At 34.3% G+C, this 20,086-nt stretch overlaps 2 protein-coding genes across 2 annotated transcripts; one reads left to right on the top strand and one right to left on the bottom strand.

Moving 5' to 3' along the window:
* The first annotated feature begins 10,673 nt into the window (after positions 1 to 10,673).
* LOC120141507 (protein FORGETTER 1-like) lies at positions 10,674 to 15,160 on the top strand. The gene is made up of 11 exons (XM_039156352.1): positions 10,674 to 11,678; positions 11,764 to 11,883; positions 12,016 to 12,126; positions 12,206 to 12,329; positions 12,403 to 12,478; positions 12,565 to 12,685; positions 12,869 to 12,922; positions 13,011 to 13,113; positions 14,051 to 14,179; positions 14,717 to 14,828; positions 14,971 to 15,160. Exons 3-11 carry the CDS (start codon positions 12,065 to 12,067, stop codon positions 15,000 to 15,002), a joined length of 813 nt encoding a protein of 270 aa, XP_039012283.1. The 5' UTR covers positions 10,674 to 11,678; positions 11,764 to 11,883; positions 12,016 to 12,064; the 3' UTR covers positions 15,003 to 15,160.
* A 248-nt stretch (positions 15,161 to 15,408) lies between these two features.
* LOC120141501 (metacaspase-4-like) lies at positions 15,409 to 17,199 on the bottom strand. Its single transcript, XM_039156348.1, has 2 exons — positions 16,804 to 17,199; positions 15,409 to 16,349 (listed from the first exon to the last, which is right to left on the bottom strand). Exons 1-2 carry the CDS (start codon positions 17,147 to 17,149, stop codon positions 15,475 to 15,477), a joined length of 1,221 nt encoding a protein of 406 aa, XP_039012279.1. The 5' UTR covers positions 17,150 to 17,199; the 3' UTR covers positions 15,409 to 15,474.
* Between the last annotated feature and the right edge of the window lie 2,887 nt (positions 17,200 to 20,086).

Genomic DNA, 20,086 nt, shown 5'->3' with positions numbered 1-20,086 from the left:
AATTCTGGCATATTCCAGTTATACGCCCGTGGCATTTTCTTTTCTTCGGGGACTTTTTCTTCTTCTTTTTTCTTCTTCAGGATTATATGAATTACAGAATGGATGTTCAACATGTTCATTCACAGTCGTAACTTCCTCCTCATTATCATCAACAATACATTCTTCGGCAACGGCTGTTTCTTCATCAAAATTCGGGTATTGACCAATATCAAAATCATTACACGCAGGGTCTGTTTCTTCTTCTGAAACATCATCAAAATCCGTGTATTGACCAATATCAAAGTCCAAATATTGACCAAGACCAAATTTCGAATACTGACTAGTACTCACAATTTTTTCTGTTGGCTCATCATCGTCTAACTGGTCAATACGAAAACCAGAATTTGGTGCTGAAAGTTGATTGGGATTTGGATTAGAGAAAGGTTGTGGGTTTTGAGAAAAAACTTAGTTGATTACTACCCGCTACTGACCCAACAATACTACTTCTAGGTTCAACAACATACAATGTAACATCATCTTGTGAAACACTAATGTAAGCAATGAATCGTTCAACATCTTCATTGTCGGTTAACAAATAAACTTTACCATTTCTATGATAAGATAGCCTAAATCCACTTAGGGGCTCTAAATTCAATTTATTTGAAACACGTAGCATTAGAGTTTCATAAGTTAACTTTTGTAAAGACAATTTTAGTTGAAGATTCATGGGTAAAGGCATATATTGTAAAACACCATGAACATTATCCCATGACCCTCCAAAACACAAATCTATCCAAACATGATCAACATTAGATGATTTCATGGTTGTAAATTAATTTACTAAACAGACGAGCTGCGAAACTAAAACCTGTTGCCGGATTGGGAAGGATGTCGTTGGATATAGGAACGGATGTCGCCGGAGAGAGTGATAGATGGAGATGGAATGAGTTGCGATTTAAGGATTTAGTTTATGATTTGTTGCTGTTGCGTAGTTATATACCCAAAATTTCAGTGTTGCGATTTACAGATTCTCGTTGCGATTTACGGATTATCGTTGCGATTTACGGATACGCGTTGCGATATATGGATACGCATTGCGATTTACGGATACGCGTTGCTATTTACGGATACACGTTGCGGTTTACGGATACGCGTTGCGATTTATGTGTTCGCGTTGCGATTTTCATATTCGCGTTGCGATTCTTGAAAATCGCAATGCGAATTTGTACTATCGCATTACGATTGTCAAGAATCGCGTTGCGATTTTGGAAACTGATTTGCGATTCTGGGGATCGCGTTACGATTTTTATTTCGCGTTGCGATTTTGTTGGTCATTTTGGCAAATCCAAAAAAAGTTGGTTAAAATCGTATATTATAAGGCATTTTTGGTCACTGATGCGATTTCCTCTTATAGTAATTGGTATTTAAACTCGTGATTTTTAAAAATAATAATTAATTAGCATTATATATATATTAATATTATGCTTACTTATATATCACTCTTTCGAAAGAAATAAAAAGACACCCGTCGGTAGTCGGAATGTATGAATGTATTTTATTTCAGTAATTTGAATTATAAACTAAGGTAAATTCCATGTTTAGTACTTGAATTATTAATTTGTTTTGTTTTGGTATTTAAATTTTAAAATCATTCTTAAAGTTTGTTTTTGTTTCTATTAAATATTATGTCGTTAAAAATTTTAGTTTTTTTTTTCATTTTAGTACCCGCTTAAAATATAACGTTAAGTTTAGAAAAATTTGAAAGTTTATGTATTAAAATGAATCAAAACTGATAGTTTGAGTCTAAACTTATTAAGTTTTTAGCTGCATAGTACTAAAATGAAATGAAAAATAAAAGTTAGTCATAATTTTGAAAAAATTTAAAGTTTACATATTAAAATAGATCGAAATTGATAGTTTAGATATTGAATGCGTAATTTACCCTATAAATTATAGTATTCATGTTTTGTGTTTTATAATATTGTTTTCTTATAATATCATTTTTTTATGTGGTGGTTTAGTTTTTCTTATAATTTTTTATTAAAAAATCTTATTGTATTCAGAATTATTAGATCTAGTAGCAACTATCACTTACTTTTTCTAAACAAACAAAAAAATGAATCATTTTTCTCATTTATTTTGTGTTTATTAATTTTGATTTTTTAATAATTTTGACATTATCGGGTATCGTTCCACCCTGTCACTTTTTCTCTTTCTTTCCCGTTATTCTTGACTGTTTCTCCTCTCTTCTTCTTTTTTCTTTTTAATTTGTGGTTCTTTCGTTGATTTGTTTGATCGAAGTCATCTTCTTAACATTATTTGTTTAATCTTGAATATCATTTTATATCGAGGAAGAGTGAATTTCTTTATTTAAGAAGGTAGGGATGTATAGAAAAATGTATTGAAATACGATTGAACTCTTAAAAATTTTAAATCCTCATATAATTTAGATTTATTTTTATTTTTTTATTAATGATATAATTTTATACTCGTTGAATTTTATAATTTCACCCCTAAAATTTTTAATATAAATTTTTAAATTCGTATTCCTATTATAAATTTTTACGTTCGTCTGTCCCTATAAAAGAAATCTTAGAGAGTCTAGTCATTTTTTTTTCTTGTTAATTTCATCTCTTTCGTAGGTTAACTATCTTCTTATAAAGATAAAAATACGAAATATCTTTCTCTTCGATAATTTTTCAAGATTTATCTTTTCCTTTTGAGTTATATGATAAAGTTATTGTCGATAATGCGATCTCTAATAATTACTGTTATCCATCATTTTTTTTATTAGTGCCTCGACTCTCAACACCAATACTAATCGGAGGAAATCAAAATCTTTGAAATTAATTGTCATCTTCATTGAACCTTGCTATCTTTGATCTCCTTGGATCTCAATTCGTATTCGAATATTATTCCGTTGATTGGGTCCCATATACAACTAATGAGAAAGGTTTCTTCATTCTTTTGAGCTCTTATAAAGATGTTCGTCTGATTAAGATCGAATTGTGTAGGCTAATGAGATGCAAGGACAATTTTCATATTCATGCAGCGAATGTCGTTTTAGTATTGTGTTTTTGGGTTTTATTCATCCATTTTGTTGGCTCTCTTTAGCCTTAAGGTTGTTTTTAATGTTTCATTCTTTAATGAATTGTTCATTTTTTAAAAAATTAATCAATTTAATTAAATAATATGATATTAATTCAAAACATGACGTAATATTTTAAATTATATTATATGCTTAATCTATTATACCTTAACTCAAATCATTATGTTTAATTTTAACTTAATATTATATTCACCAATTGAATGCAACAAATTTGATTAAACTATAATAGGTCAAATAAATAAGTTAGATTAATGAAAAATTCCAGTCATATTTTGTAGGAAACATGACCACCACGAAAGAGAAGATGAAAAATGTCACATTAGAAGCATCCGTTAGTGAGGAAGAATGGGATGCATGAACTCGATTTTCTGTTGGAGTTGATGAAGAAGAGATAGAAGAAGATATTGGAGGAATAAGCTATTGCAACAACCATAAAGTCAAAAATAAACTACAAAAATGATTGGATCGTCGATTTTGGGTGCTTCAATCATAAGACAAATGACGAGAAAAAGCTGCAAGAAGTGGATGAATACAAAGGAAGAATAGTATTATTGACGGCCAACAATTCAAGGCTATATATTTCTCATTTAGGAAAGACAACACTTCCAAAAGAAATTTCTCAGCAACTCAAACTCGAAAAGGTATATCTTGTCTCTGGTTTAAAGAAGAATTTATTGTCAGTGCCACAACTAACAACTTAAGGGAATTATGTGCTGTTTGGGCTTGAAGATGTGACCATATTCAAGAGAATGAAGTGGTTGGCAATCTAATTATGAAAGGAAGAAGAATAGAGTCAGTTTTTGTGTTGTCTGCAGAAATAACATATGTGGACAAGACTCGTAAAAATGAAAATGATATTTTTTTGCATGAACGTCTTGGGCATGTGAGCTACAACAAGTTAAAGGAGATGATGAAGAAACACTAGTAAAAGGGCTTCCTCAAGTAGATATCTGAACAGATATAGTATGTGTTGGATGTCAAGTGGGCAAACCTCGCCAATTGTCATTCAAGGAGCCACAGCATCAGTCCAAGACACCACTAGAACTCATACTGTAACGCCCTAGATCTATGGTTAGGAGTTTTGGACTAACCCGAGATAGACTTTAAATTAAATCTTTAGCTTGTAGGAAGCTTTGACTTAAATTGAAGTGGACTTGGGCTTGAGTTAAGCCCAACAGAGAGTAAAAAGGATATTTTTTAGTTTATAGTCAAAATCAGAGGGATCAAAGGAGTAATTAGATCATTGATCAAATTAAAAGTTGAAAACCAATTAAAGTTGGATGATATCACGTCTATAATATCTCTGTTGGATTCAACCTTTGGTCTTTAGGATATGAAAGGCATATTAACTTTTATAATATTATAGTCTCCTTGATTTTTTTTCTTATGATATGACTGATGATTTGCAGTGTAACACCTTCAGACCGATGCGGATAGTCCGATCCGATCTGATGTGTCACATTAGGGCCACTGGAGCGACCTACTGTAAAATAGTAGAAAATTTAAAACTTTTATTGAACATGTAAACTCATAAAATCATTTATAAATATAAAAGTAGACTTTACCAATATTCGAAAATAAAACAGATTTTTCAAACTCGTATATAAAACAAAATACAACATACATGCCCCTAATCACAATTACCGTACTCTACAAGTAAAGCCGGAAAAACTCCCTTACTGAAATCGATAACTGCACTGGTATAATTCTTTTAACCTGCAATGGTGAGTAATAGAGTGAGCTTCAGAAATCTTAGTAATACATAACTATCAGATGATGCTACATGACATGCAGATAAATGGAAAGCCATATAATTTGTAACACCCCAACCCATACCTGACCCGAATACGAGTCCGAGATGTCACATTGACTTTTTAAAATAATATTCGTATAAAATAACAGAACATTTGAACTTATATTAATAAAATATAATCATATATTGTTGAATTATGTTCATTAAAACCAATTTGAAAAAAATATGTTTTCATGAACAGTAAAATACGATAATGAACAGTGCTACAGTACATCGACACACTTCCTGTGCATTGATACACACTGAATAATTTCTGAAAATTTCCCTTTGATGTATCGGTACATATCGAATGTGTACCGATACACTCTAGCCTAGAATTATATTTTGAGCACAAAAATCACTTCCTTTTAGCTCAATTGTTCCATATTTCAACCCCTTTCATATCCTTAACTTACATACACCTACTTAAAACAATTAATACTCCTTCAACACTTATCTAACTTCAAATTACCATCCTCTACATGGAATTCAATAATCATACTAAATTTTTCCATGTAATCCAAACTTATTTCTAACACTTATAGCTTCTTACTCACACCTATGACAAGTCAAATTTAACTTCTAAATTCATTTATACATCTTTATTCAAAATTTCACTTATCCTCTTTTAATCTTTAATTCTCCATAACTTACAAATCTTTGAGTTTCTATGGCCTTTTTCATCTCCATCATGTTTCCTAAGTCTTCCTTAACCAAAACCATAATTAAATTTTAAGAATTAACCAAAAGAATTCAAACTCACCTTGGCTATGAGGCTTCACGGTTGAAAGAAGAGAAGAAGTTGAAGAAGATAAGCTCTCCTCAATTATGATTCACATGGGTATTATAATACCCACTAATTATTATTTTATTCTTTTATTTGTTCAATGATCCTTTTACCCTTTTACTTCTCATTCACTTATTAATTCATCCTACACCAACATCTTTTAATTAATTCCTTCACTTTTCAATTTATTTAATATGGTCATTAAATTTTAAAATCTTACACTTTAATCACTAACCCGGTATTGAGGATGTTACAAATCTCTCCCCCTTAAAAAAATTCATCCTCGAATTTTTTATTACATGAACAAATTGGGGTACTGATGCTGCATATCTTCTTCACTTAAAAACAATAAAGATCCTTAAACACTATAATTTCCAATCTCTCTGAACTAATTAACTTTACCATTTCCATTCTACAATCAACATTTGCATACTTGCTATATAACTAGTATATTTCCAATATTACTTCAAATCCCTTAATATATCTTATTTACTTGAGCACTGTGCCTTAAGGGATTTGTATCTATAATATTACTACAAATAACTTTTAATTAAATTCTCAATTCTTTCTCCAATTTACTATTCACATATGAATATACAAACTCATATCAACCAATATCACAACATATTTACTATACAATAAAAAGATACCTACTATCATCTCTGAATCATCACAGTCCTCATTGGTATGAAGATTATATACTCTAGCAGTGGAGCGTACATCCTGTTAAGTAGAAGATTCGGTCTGATTTTTACCTTTTCCTCTATCTCTTCCTCTTTGAGATATTGAAACAAATCGTTCCGACTGTACATACTTTCTTGTCCCTAATAGACAATCTCTCATGAAATGTCATTTTTCTCCACATCGGAAACAGGCTCCAGAATTAACTCTACATGTCCCACCATGATACATTCCACAAATCTGACAATATCTCTGTTGTGCTCTTTCATCACCAGACCTTATCGATTGAGTCTGTCCCACTCTCATCTGATTTGATCCTCTAGCAGAGAATGCCATCGATTCAAATCCTACTTGGGATCGAAATTCAGAATCTCTTCCTCTCTTGGATGGTGCAGAACTTGATGAAGTCCCAATGTTTTTAGATGATTGGCATCCTTGCTCCCCAAATCGTTCATTTTGAGCTCTCTCTAGAGCTTTAGCACGGTTTATCACTTCTTGAAACGAAGACAAATTTAACACGATTAACATTTCTTTGAGCTTCGGGCACAAGCCCTCAATAAACCACTCACATGCATTTTTCTGTAGGCACAAGCTCAGCTGCAAACCGACTCAACTAATTAAATTCACATTCATATTCGTATACGGAGCAATTCATCTGTTTCAAATTCATAAACTCCTGTTTCATTTGCTTGATGAATTGATCTCCAATGTACTTGTGCTTAAATTCTTCCAAAAACAGAGACCAAGTCAACTGGTCACTTGGCATTCTCATGGTAACGTTCATCCACCATATCCTCGCTTGTCCCCTTAACAAAGACACAACTCCATCCAGCTTCTCCACTTTAGAACAATAGAGACCATATAGCATGATTTTCAAATCATTCAACCAAAGATCCGCTGACACCGAACCTTCCTCAGCTTCTCCCATAAATTCGAAAACTCCTAATCCTCTCAACTCCTTTGCTATATTTACTTTGGGAGTTGATGGAGCAGGATGTTGGAAACGTGTCAAGACAGTGTCTAACGTCCTGAAGAAAATATCTTGATCACGTACAGGTACTCCAGATTGTATATGTTCTTCACCTTGCCTGGCCAAGACAGGTGAATGACTATTTTCAGCGGGTCTATCATCTCCCGCATCACTTCGAGAACTATCATGTCCGGACATCTAATAAAATACAACCATAACTCTATTAGCAAAATAGCATACTTGTTACTCTTGTCAGATCAGAAGTTTTCACATCTATATTGGAATATACACCTATAAAGACACTTTAGACTTCGATTTAAGCCTAGAACCGACTAAATCATAGCTCTGATACCATTAAATGTAACACCCCAACCCGTACCTGACCCGAATATGAGTCTGAGATGTCACATTGACTTTTTAAAATAATATTCATATAAAATAACAAAACATGTGAACTTATATTAATAAAATATAATCATATATTGTTGAATTATGTTCATTAAAACCAATTTTGATCAAAGCTTGATCAGAGCTGTACTTTACAAATATGTATCTCCAAGATACAATTTATACATTGATACAATTCCATAAACCATCATCGTTAAGTCGGTGCATCCATAAATAAGTAACCATAGATTTCAGTGTACCACATGTTAAAACAATAAAACAATTTATTAATATATAGGGAACACACTAGATAATACAAGTACTTTTCAGAGGCATTTTGTAGTTATCAGTATGGATAACATGAAACTTGTGCAATTTGATCGGATTCCAGGAACAAGATTCTATTGAGAAGAATCGATTACTAACCGATCTAATCAGACATTTAAGGTTGATACTTTAGAATTCCACTATGATTCATGTGTATTAGGAAAACGTTCAGGAATGACCGGAGTGATTGAGTTGAAAATGTAGAAACAAAGATTCAAGACATTTACAATTTATGTCGATCGATCAGATTATCAAATAACTCGAGTTACACAACTCCCAGACTAATGCATATCGACAAGTCCATTCAATGCCCTTCCAGGGTATTCACTCTTTAATACTAACAATTTTTTTCCATTGATCACCTTCGTAATCATCGATGAATAGATCTTCCAACGTTCTTTATTTCATTTCCACGTTTCAACGATATCAGGAAATACAAACGTACTTGATTCATGATTCATGACCCATAAGAACAATTCATCATGTAAGTTCAACAGTGTTTCCAGACTCATTCAATCCCTTATTTAATCCTCAATAATTGAAGTAACTTAGTTCATTTAACAATCAATTATATCCCGGTTACTTAAGAGTTTTCCAGAGTAATTCAGACATTTCTGAATTTCAGATACATATTATATTTCTGTTCAGTTCAATTTGATCTTCGTAGTTGATTTGTCTAACGAATATCCACTTCTTAGTACTGAATGCAATCTAGAGTTGAGTTGAGCTGAATACTTCTAAATTTATCATTGAGCCAAACTTGAGAAGTCGAACATGCATTCAAGTGGCATCTATGTCGTTCTGGTACTGATATAACACTAGCATTGGTTGCTCGGCTTAATATGTGATCCATAACTTTTAAGAGCAGTACCACACCCATGTTTATTTGGATTTCCTTAATTAATCCAAGACATATACTTAGTCTAGGCCATAAAGATATTTTGGTCATTTTGGTGCTCAATGTTTTTCCATTCATTTCAAAGCTTGAGGATATCCATTCATTCCTAGGCTTGGTGATATTCTTGAGTCATTTCCATTTCAGGGGTATTTTGGTCATTTTACAAATCCAGTGTATTTCAATCATTTCCTTCCATTCGGTCTTATTATTAAATTCAAACTTATCATTTATTTCAGACCTTTCAAACAATTCTGACAAAAGAACACCCCCGATAAATTGTTCTTCATGTATTTACTCATAACTCGGATATTTTTGGGTAAAGTGCCTTCTCAGATTTTACAAACAAAATATCAGGAATTTTTTTTTGCACAAAGACATGATCTTAACAATCAAATCCGTAATTTATCGAGTTAAGTACAAATCCTCAAAATACTTTCTCATTCAGGGTCAACTCGAACTATTTTTATCTCTCAAGGGAATTTTCATAATTTTTTAACCAAATAATTTCAATATTAACTCTTAACGAAAAGAATTATAATTTAGAGATCATATGGTTAATTGCTTTCCTGAACATTCTCTGATCTTGAAATGATTTCTTAACAGACTTTTAATATCTTGCACAAACCCTCTTGGGGTTAAAAATCGGTTATCCAAATTTTCTAAGCAAATTAGCATTTCTTATGCACGTCTGTAGTTTTATCAGATCAATAAGTCTTTTCATAGTCATTAATCAACTTCCAAGGACAATTCTTGTCATTTTACAACATAGGGGTATTTTCATAATTTTACCAAATCGAAGTATTCTCATAATTTCTCATGGATGTACGTTTAACCTTTAACCTTTGATGATATAATTTATAAATTACAGATCCAGGCTGATTCCTTATTACTAAACACAAAACTTGTAATTTAATTCTACAATCCCTCAATTCATATAAAAGTCATATGAATCATAATCAATTACTGAATTTCTACCGTAGTCGGATCGAGTGTAGAAATTAATTAACTACACAAATGAGACCAATATTATCTTATTCATGCATTTACCAATATCAACATGTTCCATAACACATAAATAGGTAGTAAAGTATTACCTCGATTTTTGTGCCATACTGATCGACCATTTAAACTTCATTCGAACGTCCTCGATCTTGAAATCAACTTCCAATAATTCCTCTGATACATATTAACGGAAATTACATAAAAACGGAGCTTAATTCCGAAAAACGGATCGAATCGGATGATAAATCAGTGAAAAATAGCTTACCGGGTTCGAATTTGGTGAAACAGACTTCAAAATCGGACTCAGTCCGTCAACAAACCCAAAATATTACCCTTGAATTCCAGCTCACCAACTTGATTTCTAACTTCCAATATATTTTTTCTAACGAACACAGACAATCTATCGTACAAATACGACTTTAAATAATTTTCCTCCTCATAAAAATAACTTATTAGAATCTAATTAATAATTCGAGAACCCAATTGATAAAACTAAAAACTTATGGAGCCACTATATATATTCAATTACTAAAATCAGGGACTAAATTGATCTTATTGAAACTATTATATCATAATCATAACAATATGGAAGCTAGAAAATAAGGTTAGCTTTTACCAAACTTGGATGACTCACCTTGTAATTTACCCTTTCTTCACTTTATCAATAATTCCCCAAAATCACGTGTGCTCTGTACAAATGCTTAATTTTCTACTTCAGCACATTTAATATATTTAATTTTTTTTAAGCTTTACCGTGCTCTCAAAGTGAAGCAAGAAAGCTTCATCGACCAACAACCAAACGCATTGACCACCACGATGGCCGCCGTCGCCGGTCGTCGGTCTAATCCGTAACTCCACCACTTAAGCATATTGGTCTCCTCGTCAAGAATACGAACTCCAATCATCGAGAAACTCCATGGATAGTCGTAAATCTACTAGAGAAGTTTCGGCCATCGCGAGCTTTAACCTCCCCGATCTCCGTCGTTTGCCGATGGATGGAGTTACTTCCGAGATATGTTGGTCGCCTTGTTGTCGGGAACATCTCCACTGTTGCTATTTCTCGACGGTGGTCCAGATTATTGGAACCGAGTACCAAAAGTTTTGTTGGAATTCTCTCTTTTTTGCACCTCTTGGGATTTGATAGAATCGTTGTTTTGTGTTCGGTTGGTTACAGACAATGATATGATGCAAAGTGGATATGCATCGTCGGCCGTTTGACGTTGTTAGAGCATTATTACCACTGTTACCGGAGGGAAGAATGTTGTTACCATCTTTGTTTGTTCATTTGATTCACCATGGTTGCCGTTGGGAAGCAAATCTGAGACTACTAGAAGGGTGATGACTGTTTACGGAGAGTTTAGGTGGATGGGTTGAGTTCGGTGCTGGTCGGTTCTACTCTTTCGACACCAAGCTGATTCATGTCGGATTAAGTTATTTGATCTGTTAGAAAAGAAATGGTTCATACAACCGGGTCAATCTCTCCGACAATTGTTTTAAAACCAAACCTTACACTGTTACACTAAAACAAATCTTTCAGATATATGATTTACCATTTTTTTCATATAATATAATAATAATAATTGCAGTGGTTGAACAACTCTTCCCATTTCATTTTCCATATTTTAAACTGAAGAAATCTAACCCGGTGTGACATGCAGGGCTGGGCCATCTTTGAGTGCTTACAACTAAGATAGTGCTTATGGTAAAAAGGCATTGATGGTTATGCATAGAGGGATTATGGAGCAGGTTGTTGTAATTCTTTTTCAGTAGCATCACATCTACAAAGAAAAATAATCCCGGGGGGGGGAATAACTATAGTTGTGGTTTCCAGGATAATCTGCCTGTTGTACCTCCTGGATGTTCATCGGAAAACCAGAAACAATTCAGGATTTTATCACGAAGGCAATAGCCGCTCTTGTTTCTGTTGGAATTGTTAGGGATACAGTTCTTGGTAATAATCTTTTCACAGCTGAAATGAGCAAAACATTTGTTAATCATTTTTCTCTTGACCTCTACAAAATATACCATCAATGATCGACTTCATCTGGGTTATTTGTATTTTTTTAACATTTATTTGTTATAGGTAATGTGAAGGATATTGAAAATTCTCTGGCCGAATAGTTGATTCTGACATGCATGATGTTGGCCGTTTCCTAAATTGTTTGTTAGGACTGCCACCTGATATTCAGAATAGGTATCTTGTTGGCTAAATACACATTCTTGTTGTTGTTAGGCTGCATTCTGTATGCTGAATACATGAAATTGAAATGCAGGCTATTCGAGTTGTTCGTAAGTATCTTGGATGTCCTGATTCAGAATGCAAGAATCGAAAGAAAACTTGATTCTGGGATTGTTGACATGAAAGCTAACATCATTGAATTACAAGGAAGCCCAAAGGTTAATTTTTTCTTTCCAGATTTAGTGATTTATTTCATTTAATTAGATTAAGCTAACTGTCGTCTTCCAACAGACTGTCCATGTTGATCAAATGTCTGGGGCATCAACAGTGCTGTTTACTTTCACTTTGGATCGTGGAATCACGTGGGAGCTACTTTTCTTTCTTGCACATGGTTTGTGACTTTGTTTCATTTTGACAATAATAATGATCATAGCACTGTGATTTAATTGTGGTAGTCTGCAAGTACCATGCTTGATGAGAAGAAGAAGGATGGACTTGGTTCAGCCAGTGATGGATTCTATGAATCAAAAAGGGAATGGTTAGGAAGACGTCATTTTGTTCTAGCATTTGAAAGGTATTTGTCTTCCTTCTTGCAGGACTTACTCGTGTAGCATATAGGGTTATGAGTATTAATAACAGAAGTCATAGGCATAATGCGCAGGTATTCAATAGATGGTTCCTTTAATTGTAGTATGTTGTAAACAGTGGTTAAACTTTCCCACTTAAGTTACTATTTTCTCACTAAATTCTGTTTCAGTTCCGCTTCTGGAATGTTTAAGATTGTCCGTCCAGCTGTTGGAGAGTCAGTAAGGTATTCCTTTAAAGCTAAATCGAAACTGTCTCAAATCAAAGTTTGTGCTAGAATTTGTGTACTTAACCACTTTAACTTCAATTTTCAGGGAAATGTCTTTGGCAGAACTGAAAAACAAATACAGAAGATTTTCATTGCTAGAGAAAACTCGTTGTGGATGGGAAGATGAATATGAAGTTTCATCTAAACAGGTACACTTAAAAAATGTCGTAATTAAAATAAGAAAAAGAAACAAATGCAATTAAATGGTCTTCTATGAAGCATTGATTTGGCATTTATCACTTTGTATTGGTGTCAGATTTGTGCTTGACACATCAGAACATGTATGATATGCATGGATGCTGCAAAAATAGAAAAATAAGTTGGATAAGGTCAACGTCTCCAGCACGGAAGGGTTATGGCTGGATGTTTTTTTCTTTTGGTCTTCTAAATATGAAATGTACAGTACCAGCTAAAATGAAATAGCAACCCACAAGGCCACAATGAGCACAAAATCCCTGACAACCCATCATTAAAATCAATATTTTAAAACCCAATGACACACTCTATTAAGAGCTGCTTAGAAGTTCCTCTTTGTAATTTCTTCCTTAAAATATGTAAACTTTTAAAATTATCCTCTGGCTTGTGTAAAGTTTTATAAGCACTGGCACACGTTATATCACGTGCATTGCAAGCTTCTGAATACAGATTGAGATAATTTGGGCTCTGCTTTGTGTTGGGCGTTTGACCTCTTATTTTTTACACTAGGACTGATTAATTGAAACTCCTTTTGGGGGTAAAAAGTTTAATGATAAGAAATGTGAAAATTTGATTGTATGTTTATGAAAATTATCAACGTTTACATTATATTGAATATTTTGTAAAATAAATCAATATAAAAAAGATTCTTTTATCATTCTGATTTGCCATACTGAAGTCCAAAATAGAATTATGTCGTCATATCACCTTTATTGCATGTATGTCGATGCTCCCGAGATGGTCTCTTTTGAAGGTTAGAACGTTTCACTTCATGGATTAAGTCTTTTATATCTCCATCTTTATAGACAGACCTGTTCTTTTAGTTTATATTGTTAAGCTCATTTTTGCTGAAATCATGATTATCCCGTGGATTATTGTTTCTTTGTGCAGTGCATGCATGGCCCCAATTGTAAGCTTGGCAATTTCTGTACAGTCGGTAGAAGAATCCGGGAAGTAAATGTTTTGGGCGGTCTCATTCTTCCAGTTTGGGGCACGATTGAGAAGGCCCTTTCTAAGCAGGTAACTTTATGTGCGGTCTGCGGTTTAATAATAATTCCTTGGCATCTGTAGTACTAAAGTGTTTATGAGGAAATTTCTTTTCCAAACATAGTCCGCATCTAGATTCTGAATTTTGTGTCTTTTTTTAATGACATGATGTAAAAAGTATCTTATTCTGACCATCAAATCATGTTTTGTTCACAATTTGTTTCATTGCATTTCATTGCTGGGATAACTATAACATTCTATCATTTCTTGGAAAGGTAATTGTAGAAAGAAGTCAGGATCATTTTTCTATCGGTTTTTTAATTTAAAGTTTTATTAGGAATAGCTGACTTCTAATATGACTTTAAAGATAAACTTCTATCTAGATTACAAAGACTCAAGACTTGTCTTTCTTATCATTCCTTCTGATACTCCCTCTCAAGCCGGTTAGTGAATATCTGTCATTCTCACCTTGTTTTGTGACCCTTCTTTTCCTATGTATGACTTGAAAGCATTTTGATGATCATTTATTTATCATTATATTGAATTGATTACTAAAACTTATCTTTTCAGGCCCGTCTCAGCCATAGGCGACTTCGTGTTGTACGGCTAGAAACCACTGCTGATAACCAGCGAATAGTTGGTCTTCTTGTTCCTAATGCAGCAGTTGAAACTGTATTGCAAGGTTCTTTCTCAATTTCTCACCTTTGTGCATATTATTCTTTTACTTCACTGTTCAAATATTAAAATCTAGATCCCCCCCCCCAGCAAATCTTTTAAATGGCGTGAATATACGAAACCGAGATTTCTGAACTCTTTGGATGCAGATCTGACATGGGTTCAAGACATTGACGATTAAGAGCTAGTAGCGGCCATTCTTTTCCTAAGTGTGAGTTTTGTGACAGCTTTTTGAAGCATAGACAGAAAAAATTGCCATGCACCATTATTTGGGATGGTGCAGCCTTATTCATACTGATTTTTTGTTTGTTTTGCTATAATTTTGTATATCAATATTTTTCTGAAAGGGAAAACAGACAAAATAGATCCCTAGGTTGTGTATTCATTGTAGCAAAACCTGAAATAACTTGAAAACTAACCTGTAACCAAGTGCTTATTCAAGTTATAGCTGCAATACATTATTCATTTTTTTTTGTTTGTTTAAAATTCATTCATTGAACAGAAAAACACAAACGGTAAATATATTGATACAAGATTGATAAATCAAATAGTGCAAGACAGTCAATTCAATTTCATCAACCACAATTATCTGAGCAAACCATGTGAATTATTTGTATCTGTAGCAATAGCAACAGAAGATTATTTTTAAACTATCAGCAGACAAATGGAGCATCAACATAATGGTCGCTGCAGTAAAGGCCAGGGCGCTGAGTGAAACCCTGTTTTTTAAGCATATGCCTTGCCTTCAGCACAAGCTCCTTATTAGTAACTCTGCCATCTGAAGTTGCAATTATGGTTTGAATGGCATTGCTAAGTGCTCCATAAGCTTGGTTTGGTTTTCCTGACGGGGTGGCATCTGCCGAAGTTTGGTCGCTCTGGCAGCCGCTGATAAGAATCCCACTGTCTGGAAGAGAGTGTTTAGATGCTCCTGCATATGCATCTTTCGCACTTCTCACTTCGGTCTCGAGTGCCTGTTTCCCATATCCTTGGTCATGATCCAGCTTTGCTTTAAGAAACTGTAGTGCACCACCAACCTTCCCCATGAACCCGCCACCCTCACCATCACCGTTGCCCTGTAGTTTGGTCATGATGATCTTCATAAACTTTTTCACTTTGGGGGTTGCATCTTCTCCGAACGCATTGAAAAGAGTCGGCCTCAGATTCCCGACGTCAATGTCGTCTTTGCCAGTTTTCTGCTTGAGCATTTCAATTAGAGTCGGGAGGGGCAAAGATCTGCTTGTCACATAGGTACCATCATCATAGCCTTCCACCTCTCCTCCGTCATCCACCTCGTCTTCGTGGTGGTGGCGTCGAAATTTAGAAGGGATATGAATTCCACGTGACTCAACACCTTCCACAGTTCGGTGGAAGAAGTTCTTGAACCCAGATCCTGATTCTGAATCCTTGAAGCTCTCACCAATTTGCTCTTTGGCCTCATCAATTAGCCCCCCACTATGGCATGAATCCGAAACGATTGTTAAGCGGCAACCTGCTGGGACTTTATCCACTAAGTCTCTAAAATCATCATCTGTGCATAACCAAACACCCCCAATTAAATTATATCTGAATTTAAAATTTTCAGAAACACGACGTTTCAGTTTATCCGTGACCACCATTGTCTTTTAACCACCACCCAACAACCATAAACAAACCAAGCAAAACAAAAGAAGTTATCTATCTAATATCAATCAAATAGGTATACAAGCCATACATTCAGATAACAAAATTCCAGAATTCAGATCCTATAATCCAAGCAATTATGTTTCTCTATCAATGAAATGGAATATGAAAGAGTATCCACGAACAATATCCACAAATTCAATTCAACCAAAACTACAAAAAGTACGGACCATATAGAAACTTTCAAAATACGTTACCACAGTAGAACAAAACTAAATCCGATCATGAGAAACGCATGTCTATAATATATAGCATATATATCAAAGGATCAAAAGAAACAGAAAGTGAAAGGGAAGAAGAACCAGTGATGAGATTCATATCGCAGGGCACAATGCACTCATCGTAGCCAGTATCGTCATCGTCCCCGGTCTCAGCAGGAAGCCTTGTCCCATGCCCACTGTAATGAACAAACAGATAATCCCCAGGCTTAGCCGATCTCACGAGACTATTCAAAGCCCTTCTAATGTTCTTCCCCGTGGGCCGAGAATAGTTATCATCGGTGTCTATCAACACCTTAATGTCCTCATTGGAGAATAAGTAGCGTTCTAAAAGGCATTTGTACATTCTCTTCACGTCGTTTATGCACCCTTTTAGCTCCGCCTTTGTGCCTGGGTAGTTGATTCCGATCAACACTGCCTTCTTCCCCATTGAATCAAATCTCTAATTTCTTGGCACAATTCAGGTTGTTTTGGCTTTGATCAGAATGATGGCAAAGCGATTGTCTTTTTGTAGATGGTAAACGACTGACTATAGGCTGGCAAAATTTGATTATCTTTGATGTTTGTACCATTTATAAATTATTACTTTGTTAATTAATTAAATCCCTTCTCTTTTGTATGGTTATTTTATTTCTAATCTCATATGTGCAAATAATGATTTTATATATTTATTTTTTAATTTACTAAAATAGTATATTTTTACAATCTCGGTTGGTATACAGGAAGATTGGTCTCAATTCTAAACTATATTACTCGGTTTGCATTATTTTAATTCATTATACTTGTATTGATTTTAAGGTGAAATTATATTTTCTTATAAATGATTGGTTAATATTAAAATATTGGAAATAAATTATCAAAAACTATTTCAGATAAAAATGCAGTTAAAATATTATTGCACATTGAATTTGTTTCATATGATTTTCTATTGTGTGACTTTTAGTCTTATTAGAGATTATAAATTATTAATTTGTTAATTGCAGGGCTGCCTCTAATATTAGTCTAATCTGTAGAGTTAGTTGTTATAGTTGTTGTAAGTTATACCTATTGGGCCATGCTGATAATCACTAGGCAAATGTGATTTGTGATTGTTGTAATTGAATTTAATTTTGATTAGTTAAGTTCCTTACCATTGTATAACATACTGAACTTATTCATCTCTCTCTCTCTCTGGGCACATAAAGAGCTAAACTAACATATTAAATCAAGGTCCTGTGGTCAGTTCATCGGCCTGGAAGCTTGGGAGTGCTCTCCTGTAGGTTCTGGAAAAATTGTTCTTGTAAAGTCATAGGTTCCCAGCATCTTTGCTGGTGCATCGACTACTCCATTTGCTTCTCGTCGGGTTTGCGCAATTGATAGTGTCCAACTCCTGTTCCCCATGTTCCTTATATGTTGCAGGATGGTTTTCGATCCCTCCTCTTGTTTGTTCCTCCAGCATAGCCTAAATATTTTTGCACTGTCGGTACTCGGTTTCCATTATCACCTTCCTTGCTCCTAGCTTCCAAGCATGCTTTAGTCCTTCCAAAATCCCCCACAGTTCAGCTTCGATCATCGAAAAAATCCCCACAGCTTTCGCGAAGCCTAGAATCCAGTATCCGTCTTGTGATTCTCATGCTCCATCCGTGATCACTTTCACCCAATCACTCGAAGAAGGCTTCCTCCGATTTTCCTTAGTTGACTTTGGTTTCCAGAGGTTGTTTATTTTGGCAACAGCTTCCATGGCTAGCCTAACCTCCAACCAGTGACGGATCTGGAAATTAAAAAATAGAGATCCAAAATTTTAATACCCTATTCTAAATAAATTTGGGTATGCAAATTTTCTTTTTTTTTTCTTTTTCTATTAACAAATTAAATTTAATTTAATATTTTTCTCAAAATAATGGGTGTGCAATGGATCCCCTAAGGAGCCATGTACATCCGCCCCTGCCTCCAACTGTAATCTTTTGCCCTACTCCATGATGGTTTCCTATCCCAATTTATATGGGTCAAAAACACACTGGTTTCTATGTTTCTAAAGGGACCATATTAACTATCCAAACAGCAGGTCCCATTCTTTTGTGTTCATCGCAAAATAACTTGGCTTTTCAAGGTTTATCAAGATCCATTCTTTAGTATTCATGGTGACGAATTCATGAAGTTTCTCAGACCGGATCAGTTGTTTCCAGATTTCCGTAACAGGCGAGCACTCGCGGAGTAAATGTTTCAGATTCTCCTCGTTCGAATCGCACACTCTACAGTTCGGTCGTGTTCCCATGCGTCTTCTCACCCTTTCACTATATGTTAGTGGTTTATCACAAGCAACCAACCATATAAAAACTTTCAATTTTTCAAAATTGGCTTGCTATCTTAGTCCAAATTCAGCCCTACATATTGCAATTTGGCTTGCTATGACTAGATTCAGCCATGGCTAGCTAGATTGGCATTGGTCTAATTCAAATATGGTTGCAGGATTCAAACCGCGGTCGTGTTTTCGGTTATGTCTCGTGTACCACTACTGCGGCCACAGCGGGTATATCAGAAGGCAGCGCTACTGCTATTTCGCGGGATCTATTGTGGTCGCGGACAGTTATTTAAAACCCTGGTTGCATGTTAAGGCTATGCAATTTAAATCAGTTTGGGTGGCTAGAAAAAAGTTGAACAATTTTTTGTTTAACCTACATACGAAATTAATCATAATTATTCAATTTGAATTAGTGAGTATAATTTTATTATTCTTTTTTTTTCTATTTGGGGGAGGGGTTTCTTGAAGTTGCTATTTCAGCACAGGGTACTTGCATTTACCATTGGGTCGAATGATCAGGTTAAATTTTGTCAAGTAAAGACCTTTGTTAATTCTAATAACAAATTTTATTTTTTCAAAGATTTCAAATCACAAAAAGATGAAAAATAAACTTGTAAATATTTTATTAATTAACATTTTTTATAATATTTCTTGAGGGTCAAGCTATCAAGCTATCTTCCAAATACGTTGTCACTTGTTTGCAAGTGTTTCTATTTTCTATGACACAATGGGGCCATTGGTAATTTCAATATTACTGTAATTCCGCCTGATTTGGTAATCTCATTGCTACGTTCTTTTCCAAGGGCTATTAAGTCACTCATATGCTACATTCTTTTGTTCAAATTCATATCTGCCAAGCTTCACTCAGCCTGTGGTTTTGAGTTCCTGTAGCCGCTTTGATCACATTGGGCTGCTTTTAGTTCCCTTTTTGCAAAATCTAAAGTAATATTTACTTTTCAGCTTCAACTTTTCTTCCCATGTTTGCCAAAAACTTTTTCTCTGAGGAGGTATTTTGCTTGATGTTTCAGAATTTTTATTGTTTCCCTAAGTGCTGATGCATATTGTTTGTTTACATATTGCAGTTGG

This window comes from Hibiscus syriacus, unplaced genomic scaffold (assembly GCF_006381635.1).
Source record: "Hibiscus syriacus cultivar Baekdansim isolate YM2019G1 unplaced genomic scaffold, ASM638163v2 tig00110809_pilon, whole genome shotgun sequence".
Taxonomy (NCBI): domain Eukaryota; kingdom Viridiplantae; phylum Streptophyta; class Magnoliopsida; order Malvales; family Malvaceae; genus Hibiscus; species Hibiscus syriacus.
Note: the sequence above shows the minus strand (reverse complement) of the source record. Positions and strands in the feature narration are given on the sequence as shown.